The 18,956-nt window shown below is 37.7% G+C and overlaps 1 protein-coding gene across 2 annotated transcripts in view; it reads left to right on the top strand.

The window, feature by feature from the left end:
* LOC121407599 (granule associated Rac and RHOG effector protein 1-like) overlaps positions 1-18,738 on the top strand; it is a 43,399-nt gene extending 24,661 nt beyond the window's left edge. The window contains exons 4-14 of one of the 2 annotated variants that reach the window (XM_041598748.1): positions 266-400; positions 5,482-5,653; positions 7,332-7,492; positions 8,151-8,309; positions 12,518-12,801; positions 13,394-13,853; positions 14,279-14,423; positions 15,360-15,972; positions 16,650-16,805; positions 17,292-17,379; positions 17,935-18,738. In XM_041598748.1, the coding sequence (XP_041454682.1) occupies positions 266-400; positions 5,482-5,653; positions 7,332-7,492; positions 8,151-8,309; positions 12,518-12,801; positions 13,394-13,853; positions 14,279-14,423; positions 15,360-15,972; positions 16,650-16,805; positions 17,292-17,379; positions 17,935-18,324 (2,763 nt within the window). In that variant the 3' untranslated portion in view covers positions 18,325-18,738. Of the gene's footprint in view, positions 1-265; positions 401-5,481; positions 5,654-7,331; positions 7,493-8,150; positions 8,310-12,517; positions 12,802-13,393; positions 13,854-14,278; positions 14,424-15,359; positions 15,973-16,649; positions 16,806-17,288; positions 17,380-17,934 lie in introns of both variants that reach the window. The other variant, XM_041598747.1, reaches the window with a different exon arrangement.
* The last annotated feature ends 218 nt before the right edge of the window (positions 18,739-18,956 follow it).

Genomic DNA, 18,956 nt, shown 5'->3' on the forward strand with positions numbered 1-18,956 from the left:
ACTTACAGTTTTGGAAATTAAACCACTTTCCTACTATTAAAGCTCCCATTCAGTATATGTGATTATTTTCCAAGCAGTATATTTTAGTCACAATATATCATTAATGAGATTGAAACAAAATCATGACCCTATCTTGTGCAAACTTGCTCTACCCATTTGCACTATACAGGGAGCTTTCAGCATGAGCATGTACATTACTAATGATAAAGAAAATAAAGATTACAATATTACTGGCCTTTTTTAAAATCTTATGTTTTGTTTGTAGCTGACGAGATCACTCCGACGCGGTGATAGCTTGACATCAGATGAAGTCAATCTCCTGGAGACTGAGAGAGGGAAGTCCAGTCAGGATGATCCTAAGCTAATGGAAGCTAGGAGAAAACTAGAATCACAATCAATGGTTTGTAGGATTCCATGACATCTACTCTGCCTTAACTTAAAGTCAAAGTTTGGGAAAGTGAAAATTGTTGTATTTTGAGCTTTTATGTTTCGGAAAATACCATATTCAAGTACCGAAATGCTTTTGTTGGTAGAAAACTGAAATCACGATCACATGGCCTGCTAAAGCTGATTTTTTTTTTTTTTTTTTCAATTAATGAATAATAGCAATACCAAACATTGAAATTGGTAATTCTCAAACCAACGCATGAGTTGAAAATTTTACTCAGATAACTTTTACAAACATATTGTGTGGGAATGCTTGAAACCCAGCAATTTTTTTTTTCTTTTTTATTTCATGGGATGGATAAAATTTTTCATCAGATAAGAAATGACAAAATATTATTTCAATGATCATTATTCTCCAGGAAATGTCATCCAGTCATTAAGAGCTTACTTTCCTAATTTCGAATAAAAATTTGACAATTTTCATGCTATGAGATCTGAGAGTGATTTAGGTCTTTGCATTTGATTTGATGGTTTTTGTGCAACTGACCACTGTTCTTTTCTACAGTGCGTATCAAAAAAAAGTTTACACTTTGAAAAAACCCTGTAAAATTATAAATTTGTAATATCCTGAAGATTTTTCCACATTTAAACATTGGTACAGATGCATTTAAGCAAATGACGATATAACTATCGAAAAATATTTCCGCTTGAGTGAGCACCACTTACTTTTGAAAAGTTAGTGAAAAATGATTTGCGCAGAACTTTAAAATAGCTATGCGAATAAAAGTAAACCTTTTTCATGAAGAACACGTAGAATTTAGCAAGTAAAATTGATTTTAAGATATCTTTGACCTTTTTTAACTTCGAAGAGTGCATTGCACCCCGCCCCACTCCCCCACACACCAAGGCCATCAAGACGATATTTGATTTACACTGAGCTGTGATTTACATAAAATGAATTAGGCTTGATTTTCATTTTTTTAATCATTGTCAAGCTTGGGAAAAGTGTGGAGAAACAAGTATTAAATGAAAAATTAAATGTCAACCCACTTTAAATAACAGAAACTTAGTGAAAAAGTGCTGGAGATGTCTGATGTAAACTTTTGTTTAGATTCAGTTATGTCCTCAGATCCAGCTGGCACAAAAAGGGTAAAAGTTGTGCTTACTAAGTGTTGAAATTTCAATTTGGGTGGCAAATTTGTTTAAAAATGCTTGAATGTGTCTGTTTTATCTTAATTGACTAAAAGTGCAAGGGAAATGTAGGAAAAATGTGTGGCAGGGTAAGTTTGATTTCTCCCTTTCCCCTTGACACTGCGTGAAAACGAGCATTTCTGCGCAAACAGATTTCTGCGAGCTTTACAAAAATAGACAGTGCTCACTCAAGTGTAACATTCTGTCAAAACTTTTACTTTCATTAGATAGATGAGACCCAAACCAAAGATTATATGTGAAAAAATTACCCACATGTTGTATATTTTTTAATTCCCAGAGCTTTTTCAAAGTGTAAACTTTTTTGATACGCACTGTAGTAAAAATTTACTTTTCTAAAAACGCACACATAAAATCATTGTTTCTTTTATTGAAAATTTAGTGCCGTCTGATAACATTCCTTTTGTACGGATTTCCATGTGTACATAAATTTTGGTGAATGTTTTGGAATTTCAACAGTTCCTCTTATAATGCATGATGGATTTGATTTCAAAAGCATACATAAGTGGTATGTGTTGAAATGTCTCCCATCCATATGGCATGTCAAGTGTTATGCAGTGCTGTATGGATGTTACCAGGTGCCTTTTTCATAATAATAATAATAGGCATTTGTATAGCACCATCTATCTAGAAATATTCTATTCCAAGGCGCGTTATTATTATTACCCCGGCTTTAGCTCGAGCTGCCTTTCAGCGCTCATGCATTCAAGGAATGAATCCTGCCGGGTACCCATTCACCTCACCTGGGTTGAGTGCAGCACAATGTGGATAAATTTCTTGCTGAAGGAAATTACACCATGGATGGGATTCGAACCCACGACCCTATGCTTCAAAGTCAGAAGACTTATCCACTGGGTCACAACGCTCCACATTCTTCTCTGAATGATAACCGTCGTGTTTAGGCACGAGTCTAGCCGGATTAGACACGATAGTTTTGAGAGGCCAAATATAGTGCAAAAACAGTATAGCCCCTGAAATGATATTGTGTCGATCTTGGCTAGATTTGGCTCTGTTCATGTTATCCTTCATGTTAATTGGATGCTAAACCTTGTTATCATGATAATATAGTATCTATACATCTGTGTTTTTTTTTTTAAAACAGGCCCCATGCCTCTTCATAAAACGATACACTAAACGTAAATTTGTTTTATGGACAAAACTATGTGGAGGAGCTGTGGTGTAGTGGTTCTGACTCTCGCCTTGTAAACAGAGGGTCATGTGTTCGAATCCCACCGCGGTCTGGCGTCCTTTGGCAAGGTGTTAATCCACACCTTGCCACTCTCAACCCAGGTGCTAAATAGGTACCCGGTAGGATGTAAAAGTCATTGTAGCTTGTCCAGTACTGTGTGCGCCTCTCCGGCGACTGACTGAAATACTCCCCAGGGAGTGGAGGATGTGCACACATTGTGTGCAGGAACGGCTGATTGAATCCAATGACCGGGTAATAATATATCTGTAAAGTGCTTTAGACACGTCGTTCTGTATTAAGCGCTATATAAAAGCGGATTATTATGTTAAAATATTTGTGAAAGGCTTGTTGTGATACATCAAGAGTTGGTGTATTCCATATAAAGGTTTTAGAATTTGTGAGATAATGGTAAATAAATGAATATAAGGGACTACACATAAATTCATTACCCAGCTGTATTGCATCTTATTACGAGCATAAGGACGTATGGGGACTAATCCTTCATCTGAAACTCTATGTTATCTATTAATATTGTGAAGAAAAAAAATTGAAAAATCTTTCAGTGATTATGTTTAACATTTTCCAAAACCACCCTTATCTTTATCTGGTGAACTTGTCATCCGAAGTTCAGAAAGAAACATGATTGGAGATTGTATTGATTATTGAGCAATGTTGCCATCATTGTTGCATTATTGGCAGAGTGACTATTATTAGTGCATCAGAGACTAGAATAAGTCAAACTATGCAATTTTCAAAAGAATGGGTCATTACACATATTTTGGTTACCTTTATGAATTTTAGGAGTTAATTCAAGTCTGGTTGACATCTGTACACATATTTCCAAGTTTGAAAGCCAATTTGTTGTTTAAAATTACCTGGTTTTATAGTTGATGGGTTTCAATTACATCAGGAATTGGATTTTGATAAGGTCATATTGAATCAGTACAGGTAGGAACACAGAAATATAGAGAGTTCATAAAGTCTGTATGTAAACACAAACTAAAGACCAAATAAAATGCCTGATATACCCAATTTAGATATAATGAAGTTAGTTAAGGGTTTGGGTGCTGAGTATAAATGCATGCCAGCTACGGTTAAACAAGAGATGATATTGAGTCATTGAGTGTCATTAATGAGAATGATATTCCATCAATGTTCTGCTGAATAACTGTATTTCATTGTTCTTATATAGCAATTCAGAGGGGATATTTTTTTTGACATTTTGGGATGACTAGCCCTTTGACCCTTTGTATATTTGTGTTATTATTTTTTTTTCTCTTTCAACGAGTGATAATCCTCACATCCGAAAGTAAGGAAAGAATAACTCCAATGAATGTAGAATGGTATTGGTTTAAAATTGCTGGATGTGGATTATTGTCTTGTCAGATGAGGGAAGTGCATGATGTATATCAACAATTAAGATGTGTTGCTCTCATCACACTGAATGTGCAGGTTATGAAAGACACACATCAAGTAGAGCAATTATTGCAGGCATAAATCCAGGTTGCGAAAGATATTCTAGATTACACTAATCCAACTTCAAATATTAGGGATAAAGTTTGGCATGTGGGTGGTTTTGAAATCAGGAAGCTTTTTAACTTGAGTTTGATGTTTCAATTGGGTTGAAGTCAATTAAGCCAGATGAAGAAAAGAAATTAATTTTAGGAAGTCATGTCTACTGCCCTCTAAAAGATGTATAAAGTATATAACTTCATTTTTAATAACTGATTAGTTCATCCTTCATTTTTGAAAATAAGTTCTGTTGATTTATTTCAAGTGGGCAGTCCATCTCTACACATGTCTCGAAGTTCGAACGCCAATTTTCCAAACTGTTTGTTGTTGACAAATACCCGTTTTTAAAGTTCATTGGTTTCATTACATCAGGAATTGGATTTTGATAAGGTCATATTGAATCTGTACAGGTAGCAGCACAGAAATTTACAGAGTTCATGAAGTCTGTATGTAAACACAAACTAAAGACCAAATAATATGCCTGATATACATGTACCCAATTCAGATATAATGAAGTTAAAGGGTTCGGGTGATGAGTATAAATGCATGCCAGCTACTGTATGGTTAAAGAAGAGATGATATTGAGTCATTGAGTGTCATTAATGAGAATGATATTCCATCAATGTACTGCAGAATAAATTTATTTCAAATTCTTGTAGCAATTTAGAGGGGTTTTATAACTGATTAGTACAGCCTCCATTTTTGAAAATTAATTATGTATTGATTTATTTCAAGTGGGCAGTCATTTTGTTCTTTGAAAAATCACATATGAAACTACTTCCTCACTTCTTTGTCCAATACTCATGAGACTAAGCACACAAAGTGGTCTTGAGGTGAAGAAAGGCAAGACACATTGGGTCAGTACTGCGTTGTGATGGTAAAACCTAAAACATAATCCATGAAAAATTTTGTGGAGCAAACTACTTCCAAGGTTTTTGCCCAATGGTAATAAGACACGATGCACACATTAGCGTTGGGGTGAAGACATGCACGACATATTTTTATTGTGTTGGGTACTGTGTTGTCATGGCAACAACATAATGTAGCAATGAATAGAAAGCAATGCTATTTTCATTTCATGATAGGGCAGAGAATATTAATCACCTTCATTAATATTTCTAGACGCTATTGTGTACCACTATTAAAGTATCTATGTTTTCTCTCTATTCCAATTGACTTGACAGATCTACAAACATGAGATTGCCATCTTGCCCCAGACAAGCTTTGCTCTACTTGGTGGGTTTCACCTGCACCTGCAATGCCTTTCGATGCTCCTTCGCTCATGCTGTATGCCTAGTGAAGCACAGGACATCATTAATAGACATGGGAGCAGCCAATTAGCCGCTATGGCCATGGGTAAAAATCAGTTTAAATCAGCTATGGATTTATTATCAAATGAAACAGTCCATTAAAGAGTTATAAAAACTATGGTAACTTTGCAATTATTGCAACTACCATGGAAACCGTGATTATGATTGGCTACTGAGCCCTGTACCATGGTAGTTGCCATAATGGCAATGTTACAACAGTTGTAAGTCCTTTATAAAATGGGCCTCAGGGCCCTATGTCATAAAAAATGTTAATATGATAGCACCTCTTGCTAGAATATCAACTTTCATTGGAAGAGCCAATCAAGATGCAGAGTTTTTACTGTTGTCGTAGTAGTTGACATTCCAGCAAGACTTGCCATCATAGCAACTCTCAGAGAGTTGAATTACCTTTAGGCATATAATGCAATCAATCTTACAATCAGGATCAATCTTAGTCCATGTTAGTCCTTGGTCTTGTAACACGAACGTTAGCAATTAATCGTATCCCTTATTTTCACGATCGATTGTGCATCGTAATCAATGCAATCAGTCATGAAAATATGTTCTGGGGTCATTGCAAAGCTTTGTGTTATGGGCCCCAGGTAATGAAGGGCTTTGCTTTATCATAAAATTTATTATATCTTCTTAAAGTACATTATCGCAGATGTAAAATTCATAGACATGCATCAACGTTAAAGAAATGAGTCACATTACCCCTATCCAAGTTTCATCTTTAATAAAAAGGGAATTTTAGTCTTTTACAATCAAATGTCTTCATATTTATGTCAATTTGATTCTATCTATAGTTCATTCAATGCAAACTGAATTACCTTTCCTTTTGTTTCCCTTGTCCCTCACCAAAGATTTGCATATCAAATCACAAGAACATTTAGCCATCTAATCAACTTGTTTTGTTAGGAAGAGAAAGTTGAGAAAGGATGGTCATTTACCCAAGATAAAAAGAATTTGGATAGATAAACAAGCTAAAGTGATTAAGGCTTCTTGATACTCACAACTAATAAACACTCAACTATCACCTCCAGAATGAGGTTTTATTTAATCAGGGGCCCGTTGCAGAAAGAGTTGCAATCAATCGCAACTCTAAAAATCATGCGCAATTTGATTTTCGACCAATCACCAACGCGCATTTGGGACTTGCGCATGATTTTTAGAGTTGCAATTGATTGCAACTCTTTCTGCAACGGGCCCCTGGTGTGGGATGAAATCATCATACCTTGGATTTTTTCTAAAAAACTTAATCTTCCCACACTATTCAGGTTTATTCATATTTAGCCGCGTGAATGTATTTTGTTTTCATAATCTCAAATCTCGGAAGTATAGTTTGGTTTGATTTTTGTAGTTTCTTCAATACTCATTAGATTACTTTTGTTTCATAAAAAAAACTGTAAAGTTTTCAGTTGGTACTTATTGTTAATCTCCACTTTTCATTTTCTTTCTCTTTCTTTCTGTTAATATCTGTGTCCTGTTTCTCTCTTTTTTTTGTCTTTTATCCTATCTTATTCCTCCTTTTCTCTCTTCATAATTTCCTTGATTTCTCTCCAAATACCTGATTTTCTTCCCCTCTCTATCCATCTATCTGTCTCTCTCGCGTGCGATCCCTATCTTTCTCCCTCCTCCCTTTCTCACCCATGCCCCCCTCCCTCTTCTCTTCCCCCACCCTCTTTTCCCTTCTCTTTCTTTCTTCCCCCTCTCTCTCTTCCTAGGCATAGGTAACCAGACTACAGTAGGTCAGACAGAGCCTCAAGTTAACCAGCAGGAATGGTTTGAGGCAGTGTGTAGGGAGCTCAAGACTACAACCCTTCAGGTCGATGGGACGCTTTGCAGGCAGACGTCCAACGTCGAGGAGGACTTCAACATCAAAATGGTACAACAATCTTCGGCCTTTATTCCAATAAATGTTACAAACGAGTCTATAAAGGAATTTCATACATTGACAATCTCTATAATTATATGCATACCTTTTCACCAGTTTTCAGTATAAATAATGATTTTGTAAGGACCCTAGCTTCGAGTTTATGTTGCAAGACCTGTGTATTTCTATTAATGAGAAATTTTGTGATATTTTTTTGAATGTAATATTGTCTTCATATAATAATTTTGTATCATTGTATTCTCATGTATGTGATTGTAAATGATGTGGGTACACATGAAAAAATAATAACTAAATAAATGACATTAAAGAGCTTTAAAGGTTGATTCTTGAAATGATATATCTTGAACAGGTCACATGACTATTTTTTTCAGTCAAAATGTATTTTTAAAATCACTTGGCAGTCATGATTAAGCCCATTCAATTTGTCCAGATTGACTCTAGATTGTTTTTTTTTTCTTTTTCTCTCTATTATTGTAAAATGTAAAATATTAAAGAGTTGTCTGGTTTGGAATTGAGCACATATTCTTAGCAGATGATTTTTACAAACTAATCAAAGCACGATTGAATCATTAGATCCATGTTTTGATATTAAATACAAAGGAAATCTCTACTTCCATGTGTGTGTATTTTCTGCTCTTTTTTTCTGTAGAAAACCATCAAGAACCTTGTGAAAGAGCTTGCAACCCACCTAGGTTTAATGGTAGATGTCCAGTCTATTACAGCACAGATTGTTAGTCATGCATGTTCATCATTAGCTTATCTTCATAGTCAGACAGCAGTTCAACTTCTCTTTGGAAGAGCGTATGTGGTAAGTACCAGTCAGTAGGAATCTATGAATCAAATTTGTGATATAAAGAGAAATGCCAGTAGTTACAGTAAACACTGATTTCATGAGAAAGTCTGTAAAACCAGGCTTAATTGTCAGTATATCATCGAGGATCTAGATCTGGTACAGTTACATAAACTGAACTTTGTGAAATCTTGAAATCTACATGGAAAAATGTTCACACTGAAGATCACCAACACAGATAGGCACACGTGGGACAGTGTATTATTATTGCTGGAATAAAGACCCGATGGAAGTGACCGAATCCGCGCTTATTTTGCTTTTTTCTCAGCAATTACACAATTTCTTCCAGAATCCTTTGGCACATATTTCTTATACAAACAGACACTTGGGTGGTCATTATAGTAGATTCTTTGAAAAGTCATTTTGAGATCATTACCAGAACTGGAATTTATCTTTAAGGACATCCAATTCTTCCCAATAAGCCAGTTCATAGTTCCATTCTGTGCATGATCAGAAGATTCAGCGCATGATCAGAGGAAGGTCATAGGTACTAAAGTGACATGGTGCTTTAAAATTTAATGAGATAAGCACCAACGTTGATGTCTTGATTATTCATATATTCTTTTGAATTGTGTTTTTCATCTACATCCACAAAAGACAACAGTACGTCCATGAACGACTGGTATTTCACAGTTTGCCAAGTACATTGTACAGCATGCTATAATATGCATTCAAAGTAGAATTGCAACAAATGCTTTCATATAGTCTTCATTGGTGTGCTATTCTAGTCAACTGGTCGATTTATTTTCTTCATCATGCTTAAGTACTCTAATGCATACTTGTAATATCTTGCTAGAACTCTGCCTATCATAATGAAAGAAATGAAAGGTCATTTGACCAAAATTGTCCATGAAGTAACTACGAACTGGTCTATTTTACAACAGGTGGTAGAATGGGAATGAGATGACAGAGGCAAACATTTTGACTGCTTGCAGATTAGAAACCATCTTGTTTCTTGGGGAAAATCAGGAGTGATAAGGCTTTCCAACTATACTTTTTGCTCTTCAGCATATTCAAAGTATATTTGATTTGAAGTTACCAAAGATTAGATTACTTTCATTAGATTCCACTCTCGTGATTGTGTATACTTTTAATGTTCTGTTGATTGTGTCACTTCTGTTTTTGTCTCGCCCACCAGAGGTGAAGGCGAGACTTAGGGATCCAAATGTCGTCCGTCATCCGTTCGTTGTCCGTCCGTCACAAACCTGTAATAACACATAACTCCACAACCGTAAGTCGCTTTTCAACCAAACTTGGATGGTAGATGGACTTGGGGGACCTGCATGTTATGCTGCTGTCTGAGGTCACATGGTAAGGTCAAAGGTCATTTTCAGGTCAACGTTAAAGTTTACATGCAAGACTCTCTTATGACACCTAACTCTGCAACCGTAAGTCGCTTTTCAACCAAACTTGGATGGTAGATGGACTTAGGGGACGTGCATGTTATGCTGCAGTCAGAGGTCACATGGTAAGGTCAAAGGTTATTTCAGGTCAACATTAAAGTTTACATGCAAGACTCTCTTATGACACCCAACTCCGCAACCGTAAGTCACTTTTCAACCAAACTTGGATGGTAGATGGACTTGGGGGACCTGCATGTTATGCTGCAGTTGGAGGTCACATGGTTAGGTCAAAGGTCATTTTGAGGTCAACGTTAAAGTTTACATGCAAGACTCTCTTATGACACCTAACTCCGCAACCGTAAGTTACCGTTATGCTGCAGTCGGAGGTCACATGGTAAGGTCAAAGGTCATTTTCAGGTCAACATTAAAGTTTATGTGCAAGGCTCTTATGACAAGTGTTATTCCATCCCAGTCATTTCACAATGAAGTTTCAACATAATTCTCTTGTGTGCCCTCGCAAATCACAATATTTCTGGTTATTTTCATAAGTGGGCGAGACACAAAATTGCTTTTGCCTTGTTTAAGTTACCAATATGTATTCCTTACCAAATGTTTGGATTCCGTGAAATGATCACATTGTCAGGCTTTTAAAGACCCTGTCAGGAATTCAATTGTAATAGACATTCAGAAATTATAAGCCAAGGCTCGACATTAGCGGTGGCCCGGGCCACCAAAAATTCATCTCGGGCAACCATTATTGAAAAAATGTTAAGGTTTGGTGGCCCGAATCGGGCAACCAATAATTTTCAAAGTAGCGCAATTTTTATCCCGATTTTGCATGCATTTATCAACTTTCTACAGTTCACCTTGCAAGCCAATTCGTCATGCGCCTTTTTTGTTAATCTACACACAAATACACACACACAAAGATTGCATAGTCATGACTGTATGTAGGCCTACGGCTAGCATACAGTAACTATTATTCAGCCGGCCGTGCCGGCTGTCTGACTGAGCTTTGCATGCATGAAACCACTGCAGCCAGCTGTGCGCTAGCAGACTATTCAGACTCAGGGAGCTACGATACGAAATGTTACTGCTAAGAAATATTCCCCAGAACTTTGAAAAGCTACGTCAAAGTTTCATTTTACACCAATGAAATGTCCTTCTACAGTCCGTATTACTGAAACCCGATTATTTGCAAGCATTAAAAGGAGGAATTATGACCTCTCTTTTGACTCAAAAAGACCGATTTCCAAATGCATCAATACACATAAAACACATAGGTGAGTACATCATAGTCCCACATGTGCATTTGTATGTATGTTGATAGTTGGTTTCTTTCGAAGCTGTGTCTCTTCTAGCCAAAAATAAATAGACAGCTTCTTTCTTTCTTGTTTATAAATGACTTCTTAAACCACTCTTAAGGAAGTAAATACTTTGGGAAGGCATTTCATTGATATGAAATATGAATTTTTCCATCATTTTGTCAAATATAGGGAAGGAATTTTCTCACTGTTTTTTTCCAGATAACTTTTGCTGTTTTCTTATTTTTTAAATTTTTTTTAGTGATTAAACCATTCATACCCCTTCCCATTGAATATGTCTGATTAAAGAATATGTTTCTACTGAATACTGATAATAATAATTTCCCCATTTTTTATAATTTTGTCTTATTCATTTTTCTTAAATTTTCTTTTGTTTTTTTCTCAAATTTTGTTTCCTGTTCTTTGTTTTTTCTTTCTCCATTTTTTCTTTTGTTTCATTTCACTTATTCATTTTACAATTTTTGTTTTCTTTTTTTCAATATACTATTCTAAAAATATTTTTGTTTATTTCCCCCTTTTATACATTGTTCTAATTCTGCAGCATATTTTTCTGTGTTTTTCTCCTGCTATAATATGCTGGAAAAGAGAAAATAATCTGGATTTGGGGCCTGCACAATCTAGGTTTTACGATCAAAAAGGAAGAAAGGAAAAATCATTGTTTTGTAAATCAGAGTTTGCTATGTGCACTATTTATTTACTTTACCATCATGAGTGTGTGCCTATATGGAGATTACAAGTCCACACAACCTGGGAACAAGACAATTCTTTTATTCTCTTTCACTCATATTTACAATGATAGAACAATTTATATATTACCACAAAATAAGCAAAGAAAAATAATAGCAAGCATGATTTACATACACGATGTACAAAGAATAGTGGTAGCTACTGCAGAATATTTCAGAAGTTTGTTTTATTCATTCTAATTAATGTTTTTCTTTATATTTTTCGGGCCACCAAACTTTACTGCTGGGCCACCAAAAAAAATTATTTGAAGGTTTTGGTGGCCCGAACGGGCCACCACCAAAAAAAGTTAATGTGGAGCCTTGTATAAGCGATATACTACAATTGAATTCAGGGGGGGTAGCATTGTATATAATAGTAGTATTATGAGAAAGAGTCATTGTACAGTGCCTACTTAGCTTGTTGTACGCGAGCAAATGGGAGGCTGAATGTCAAACGTTCGTACCGTTGCACACAATCGACGTACCATCCAAAATGTACCGTGCATAGATTGCTACAGGGAAAAACTCATGTTTTTTCATATTTTCGATAAATTCCGAGGCGTTTTACAACACAAAGAGCGAATATTCTTATTCGTGCAATGGTGCAAGATTTTGCATTCGGTGAAAGAAAGAGACTCTCTATTCAACCGGGCTAACGCCTTGTTGAATAGAGCATCTTTCTTTCACCTCATGCGAAATCTCACACCATCGCACTCATGCCTATTCGCTATTTGTGTATTAATCGATGCTTTGCATTGCCTTCACGATCCTAGGTTACAGCCCGTGCAGCTGAGGTGGCTGAGCCGTACAAGAGGTATGCTCAGGTCACTTCACAGGAAGGAGCAATTGTAATAGAGGTACCATCGTTATGGGACTTGGTGATGGTGGGCGGAGCTGGTCTCCAAGGGGTTAGTCCCGATGTACAGGACAATAACAATACTGGATCAAGTCAGCAGGCTGAGCGACAGAAGCAGCAGCAGCAGTCACAGTCTGGGCTCGGAGCGTGTGAAGTGGTCTATTCAGCCAAGATTGATCTATTAGATGTGGTAGAGAGAAGGTAGGTGGTCTCTTGATGCCTTGGCTAATCATCCTACACTCGAAATTGACCATGTGATGAAAACAACAAAATCACTTGGCTGTTGACAATTTCTTGTAATTTTTTCTCTTATGATTCATCTTTCTTCAAGTATGAAAATGAATAAAAACTCAATTAATGATAGTTGCCCTATTAAGGAGGAAAAGGAAATCCATCTTGACCTTAAGATAAGTGTATTCCTCATTTGGTTAACCTATTAAGCCCTATGCTCGAGATATCTCAGGGTAAGATCTTTCGAAAATGTGTATTATACTGAAATGAATTTGAACTTAACAGGCTGAAGGCCATATTGATCATTGTAAAAGACATTCCTTAAATGGAGTTTAGTGATCATTGTCACCAAATTTAGTGCTTAAAAACATTTCATACATATCCTAAATGCAGCTCCGATTATAGTATCTGAAGGTCGCTTTAAAAACTGCTAAAGTATGTGATGTCAATTTTTGAGCTCGAGATTTTCTGCTCGAGAAGACAATGTCGTATAAGTTTTTCTTGAAAGTTTTGAATGTTTGATTTGACAAAAGTGTTACATATTCTCATCAATTTTCTGCAGAAGAATATCCTTACCCATCATCCAAGTGAAGTTGGTCAAGAAGGACATCACCATCACGGTGACCGGTCCGCACACCAGCATGTCCAGCACCTCGATGACCTCTACCACCCAATCCGACAGCCTCTCCTCACCTTGCGGGATGAAGCGCACCATCGAGAAGCTGGTTTCAAAGTTCCGTCAGAGAGTGCCCATCAGCAAGGCCACGCCCGCGTCATCCTCCCCTCCCTCCGCCACCACCGCCCACGCCTCACGGTCGGCATTCTACCTCCCTATCAGCCAGCTGGAAGTCCAGGCAGCGGTCGTTGGAGGAGGGGTCAGCCCGGGGAACGCCAGCCACACGGCATGCAGCAGCTTGCTGTCTTCGCCATCAATATCGAGTGGGTCATCCACGATGTCGTCTAACAGCAGTCTGTACGAGAGAGAGACTCCTGATTCTGATGGACCAAAGAATATCAAGATGGTGAGTAGTGATGTTTAAACATGTCAAAGGGATGCTATACATATACAAAATCATCTCCATATTAATAAATGTCAACATTTTTTTTTCCTACAGTATATGCTATCACTTTTGAGAATTAAAGACATACTATTACATTTTTTATTGGTGCTAGTTCTGACTACTGAAAGATTATCAATGCTAGTTAGAGTGAACAAGAGGATTGATGGCTCAAAGTCTTCTCTGATACACCTGGTACTTTTGCTTATTTCCTTCCAAATGATTCTAGAATTATATTTGATTGATTTATCAAGGAAATATTCTTGTAAATAATGTCTAATGCTGACATTTTAATGTAAGAAATAGTGAGATAGAGGCAAATATTTTATGGATCATTTATATCCTGTCGTTCATTCAAGATTTAAGATATCAATTTCATTTTTTTTTAGGTGCCTGGTGAGAAAGTTATCAAGTCTGACCCCAAGGACTATGATGGTAAGAGCCCAATGCTAGGACCAACGGTGACCATCACATCAGAACCTAGTCCTGTAGATGAGAAGAACCATTGGGAGACATCCATTATGAGACAACATGGTGAGATTGGTTCTAGGCCCCGTAGAGAGATTAAATCCTGTATAGTGATTGGTTCAAATATCATCATGTGACCAACTTATTTTAACTATGATGTTGTGTGATGTCAGACCTCAATATTTTGCTATACTAATATTCTGACGTCATTATTTCAGAAAACTGGATATTTAGCCGAACTCTCGTGCGCACCGGTCAGCGAGCTGTCTCTCCTGGGCATGTCTTGTGATGTGTCGGTGCAGGCACTAATTCCGCGTTTAGCTGAGCGCGGTGGCTTAGGGAAAAGTAGGTCATTCAACTCAAGTAACCGGACTCTGCAAGCTCAGCACATAGATTTTGGTTATTAAAAGTAGGATAGAAAACAAATATATCGGGCGTTTCCTTCAAAAGCGTAGTGGGAATTATTAATTTTCGGTTGGACCGCCAAAACTACTATAGTAATTGCCAGACCACCCTTGGATGAATAATTCCATTATACTTTCTCAAAGCGCGATATATTTGTTTATTGTAACTTTTCCATTCAGTGGTAAATTCCACAGAATCCATGATTTTGATTGGATGGTGAGCATGGCTACCATACCATTGGATGGTAAATAAGCCACAATAGTGATTTTATGCAACAGGGCCCATAATGTAGTTTTAATAAGAGTTGCCTTGTGGTCCTGTCATGTAAAGGGTCACATATTGACTGTAATCAATTTCAACCATTTGTAATGTTGTTATTACTTAATGCGCATAGAGACTGGCTCCTTTAACAGTAGTTTTTTCTTGTCGCATTATGTCACATATGGTTAGTGTGGGGATAGAGATTGCGGTTCAGATTGATGTGAGGATAATGACTATTTATCATAGTTATTCTTACTCACCCTGAATCTTGATACTGAAATAATCATTTGCGATGCTGTTTAATATATTACCTTACCCTATTTTTTCTGTTCATAGATTTGACAAGGACAAAGAAGGGTCTAGCCTCTGACTCTGTTCTGGCTGACCTTGTGAATCTTCTGTCTGGAGTTAGGGCCAGATCCTCCTCCCACCTGGAACCAGGAACCCAAGGCAACAAGCCCTTTCATGACAGCGTCACCCGGACCTCAAGCTCTAGTAGTACCAGCAGCCAAGGTGGGAGCGGATGGGGTGGACGCAGCGATGCCAACGACAACGGCAACCGCTTCGGGAACTACAACCCATCCTTCCAAGAGGGTGATCTGATAGATCGCATCCAGGATCAGCACTCCAGCATGTGGCCCGTGAAGGCTTTCCCCCACCAAGCCTCCCCTCACCAGGCCCAGCAGGACCAGGTGCCGCTACGCAGGATGTCTTTCGATAACAACAACGAGGCAGATTTTGCCAACTACGTGGCCATGAACCAGCTGGGGAAGCGGTCGAAGCGCTACGGGGACAACCTGAACGTTGCCCAACAGCAGCATCCTGGGCATTCACCTCAGCTCTCTCCAAGGCCTATTGGGAAAACACAGCAGCAATGGAGCGTTGGTAGCGTCAAAGAGGAAGGCCCTATGAGCAAGACTTGGCCATCATCAGATATGGGTCCTGAAAGGTGAAAAACATCAGTGTAGTCATTGCACGTTACTCTTTATCATCTTTGAGTTGCTGTGGAATGCAAGTTTGAGTTTATATTTGGATTTTTGTTTTCAAAATATTTATTTTTCAGCCTCTTACTATCAATACTATCAATACTGACTTGCATTCCTGTTCACTGTATATTTTGCATTTTCTATTTGAACTATGTAAGTACCAAACTTGGTATGAGGCATTTCTTCTAAACCTAAGTGTGACTTACCATCTGTGATTTATGCACAAGTTAGGAGAAGGTACCTATTAAAAAGGAAATGTCAACAGACTGTTCTAGCATTAAGTTCTACAACAGGCCTTGTCCTGATCTTCGTCCATATAGATCAAAGCTCACAGCTTGATTGAATGTTGGCATTAAGGTTCGAAAAAACAACCTTGGACAGTTTTATGAAGATTTATGTTACACATAACGACTTATGACTTATTCTTGTGCTAAATGATTTGTCCCAGTGTAGCTGTGTTCACTGTTCCAGTGGTGTCTAGAGTCACGCATAACTTGCGAACACCTTTATGAAACAATGCAAAGTTGCTAAAGCTCAACTGATGTAGCTCTTTAACACCCCTACATTGTTGACTGCTCTCTTATCAGAAATCCACTTTTTTGACAATCTTGCATTATTGCCTCCTGTATCTTGTCATCAGGAATGAGAATCTAAACAACACATGGTCCAACCCAGCTCATGACTCTGGTAGTTCTAGTGATGAAGCATCTAACAGTGGAGAGAACCCCAATACTCTCATGTCCATGGTGCACAGCTCACCTGCAGGCTCGGGTCTACTTACTCCTGTATCAAGAAGGTAAAGAAATCATGTCATGTATCAGGGCCCCGTCTCTCAAATTTTTACGATTAATCAAATCAATCTCAGCATGAAAAACTGATGACACAACTTTTTAATATGAGGCGCTTGTAATATTTGTATTATCCACCTATGAACTTTGCTGTAAGCTCTTTAAATTTTTTTTTGGGAGGGGTGATTGAAAAATATCATATATGCAGATAATATGTAAATTCTGTTTCGAATTCATACTTTCTTTTTGATAAGTAATGAATAATATGAATCATAAATGATCAATGAATGGAACCATTTATTGATCTGTTGGCAAGAAATTATGAAAATTTTGCTGTTCTCATAATCTTGGACTTAAAAGAAGCCTGAAGTTTTAAATTTAAATCTTTAATGTCATTTGTAAATTTAGAAAAGATATTTCCATTGTGTATCCTGCTTGTATCTCCTACCTACCCTAACCTTATAAACCCTGTTGCCCTACCTTACAATCAGAAGACACAGCAGCGGAGAAGATACCTTACACGGCAAACCATTCTGTCCAAGCCCTGAACCTAGTATGCACTATCTGGATGTTATTCCAACGGTAAGTCGATTTTTGACAGATACTCTTGATTTTCAATTCTGTAGAATTCTAGATAAAGTTTGATGATATTCATGTTGTGGATGACTTTTGTTGTTGCAAGATAATGTGATAATTATTCAGTGAGCTTTGTATCGAATCCGCAATGAAAACCAAAACAAGGAGAGTGCTGACATTTTTTATGATAACATTAGATCGTAGCTTTATATCAGTTATATTTTGAATTTTCAGACTGATGATTTGACATTTGATCCCATTACAACATTCAAGCTATGCCCGATATTGCAAAGATTAAAATGTCGATCAGCAGATATAAGCAGTTAACAAGTAATATATTTCATCTAATATTAAACTCATTCTTGGCTTGCTCCCAGTAAATTTTGACTAAGTGCTAGCAAGAATGGGGTGCCAGCCAAAATGTCTTTCTAACATACAATTCACTCTTTTCAGGAAACTCTTCAACTTGATCCAAGTTCCAAATTTAATTCTTTTGTCAATTTGTGCAACAATTTGTTTCCCCATGGTAAGCAAATTCCTTTCCCTTCCTGATCTCACCAGGACAAGACAGGCACCAAGACGTGGCCACCCAAGATGGTTTGGCAGAGACCCAACTCTCCTCAACCCCCATCCCTCGGGACAGGTGCACCACCAGGAGGGGGCGCTGGGGGTGGTCTCGGAAGCAGCACCAACCAACTCTGGCACCACCAGTCACCATCCAGAGAACATCTCAATGTCCATGCCCCTCTCACACCCCAGTGGAGTGATCCTCTCTCCTTGAGGGCACCGTCGGTCTGGGCACCTAGCTCCACGCCGGTCTCTCCCTCTGGATCCATGAACACCATAGCTACTTCCTCTACCGCTACCAGTCATAGTCAAGGTGCATCGCCCAACCTCTCCATTAGAGGACATCCCAAGCTTGATAGGCGCTATGCATACACCTATCATTGAGGGGTGCATCTTCAATCACAGGTCTACTGTACTTTGAGGGTTATCTTCGGGGGCAGCCCAAGCTCTCAGGAGGGCATGGCATTATTCTTTAAATATTGTCTTCATGTGTTGGTAATATGGGAATTTCAAGGGCAGCAAAGCATTTGAGGTGAGCACCTCCTTGCCTTGTGTTAAGTCACGCTCTGAATTTGATTTTTTTTTCTTTTATAGGATTCTAAGGCTACAGTGATCCATAGTGAACTTCAAATTTGGCAACAAAACTGTTATTTGCACTGCATTGTTTTTGCAAATTTTGATGGTACAACAATGATTTGGAATATAAATTCCTTTGCCAGATTGTTTTTCTGGCATCAGTGACTGTCAAGAAGTAGTAGGTGGAGATATTTTCCCTCTATTCTCTTTATCTTGGAGTTGATAGCTGTTCAGCTGAATCAAAAAATCATTAATACTAAATAGGTTCATTATTGCGGATTGAAATAATCGCTAGAGGGTATTCATTTGTCTCGCAATCTACTATGGTCAACAAGGAAATTCGTGATCACTCTCGCAAAAAGTGTTCACTGGCTTTCTAGGAAATTCGTGAATTTCGTGAATTTCTAGGAAATTCGTGAATTCGTGAATTTCGTGAAATT

The sequence above is a fragment of the Lytechinus variegatus genome, chromosome 2 (genome assembly GCF_018143015.1).
Source record: "Lytechinus variegatus isolate NC3 chromosome 2, Lvar_3.0, whole genome shotgun sequence".
Taxonomy (NCBI): Eukaryota; Metazoa; Echinodermata; class Echinoidea; order Temnopleuroida; family Toxopneustidae; genus Lytechinus; species Lytechinus variegatus.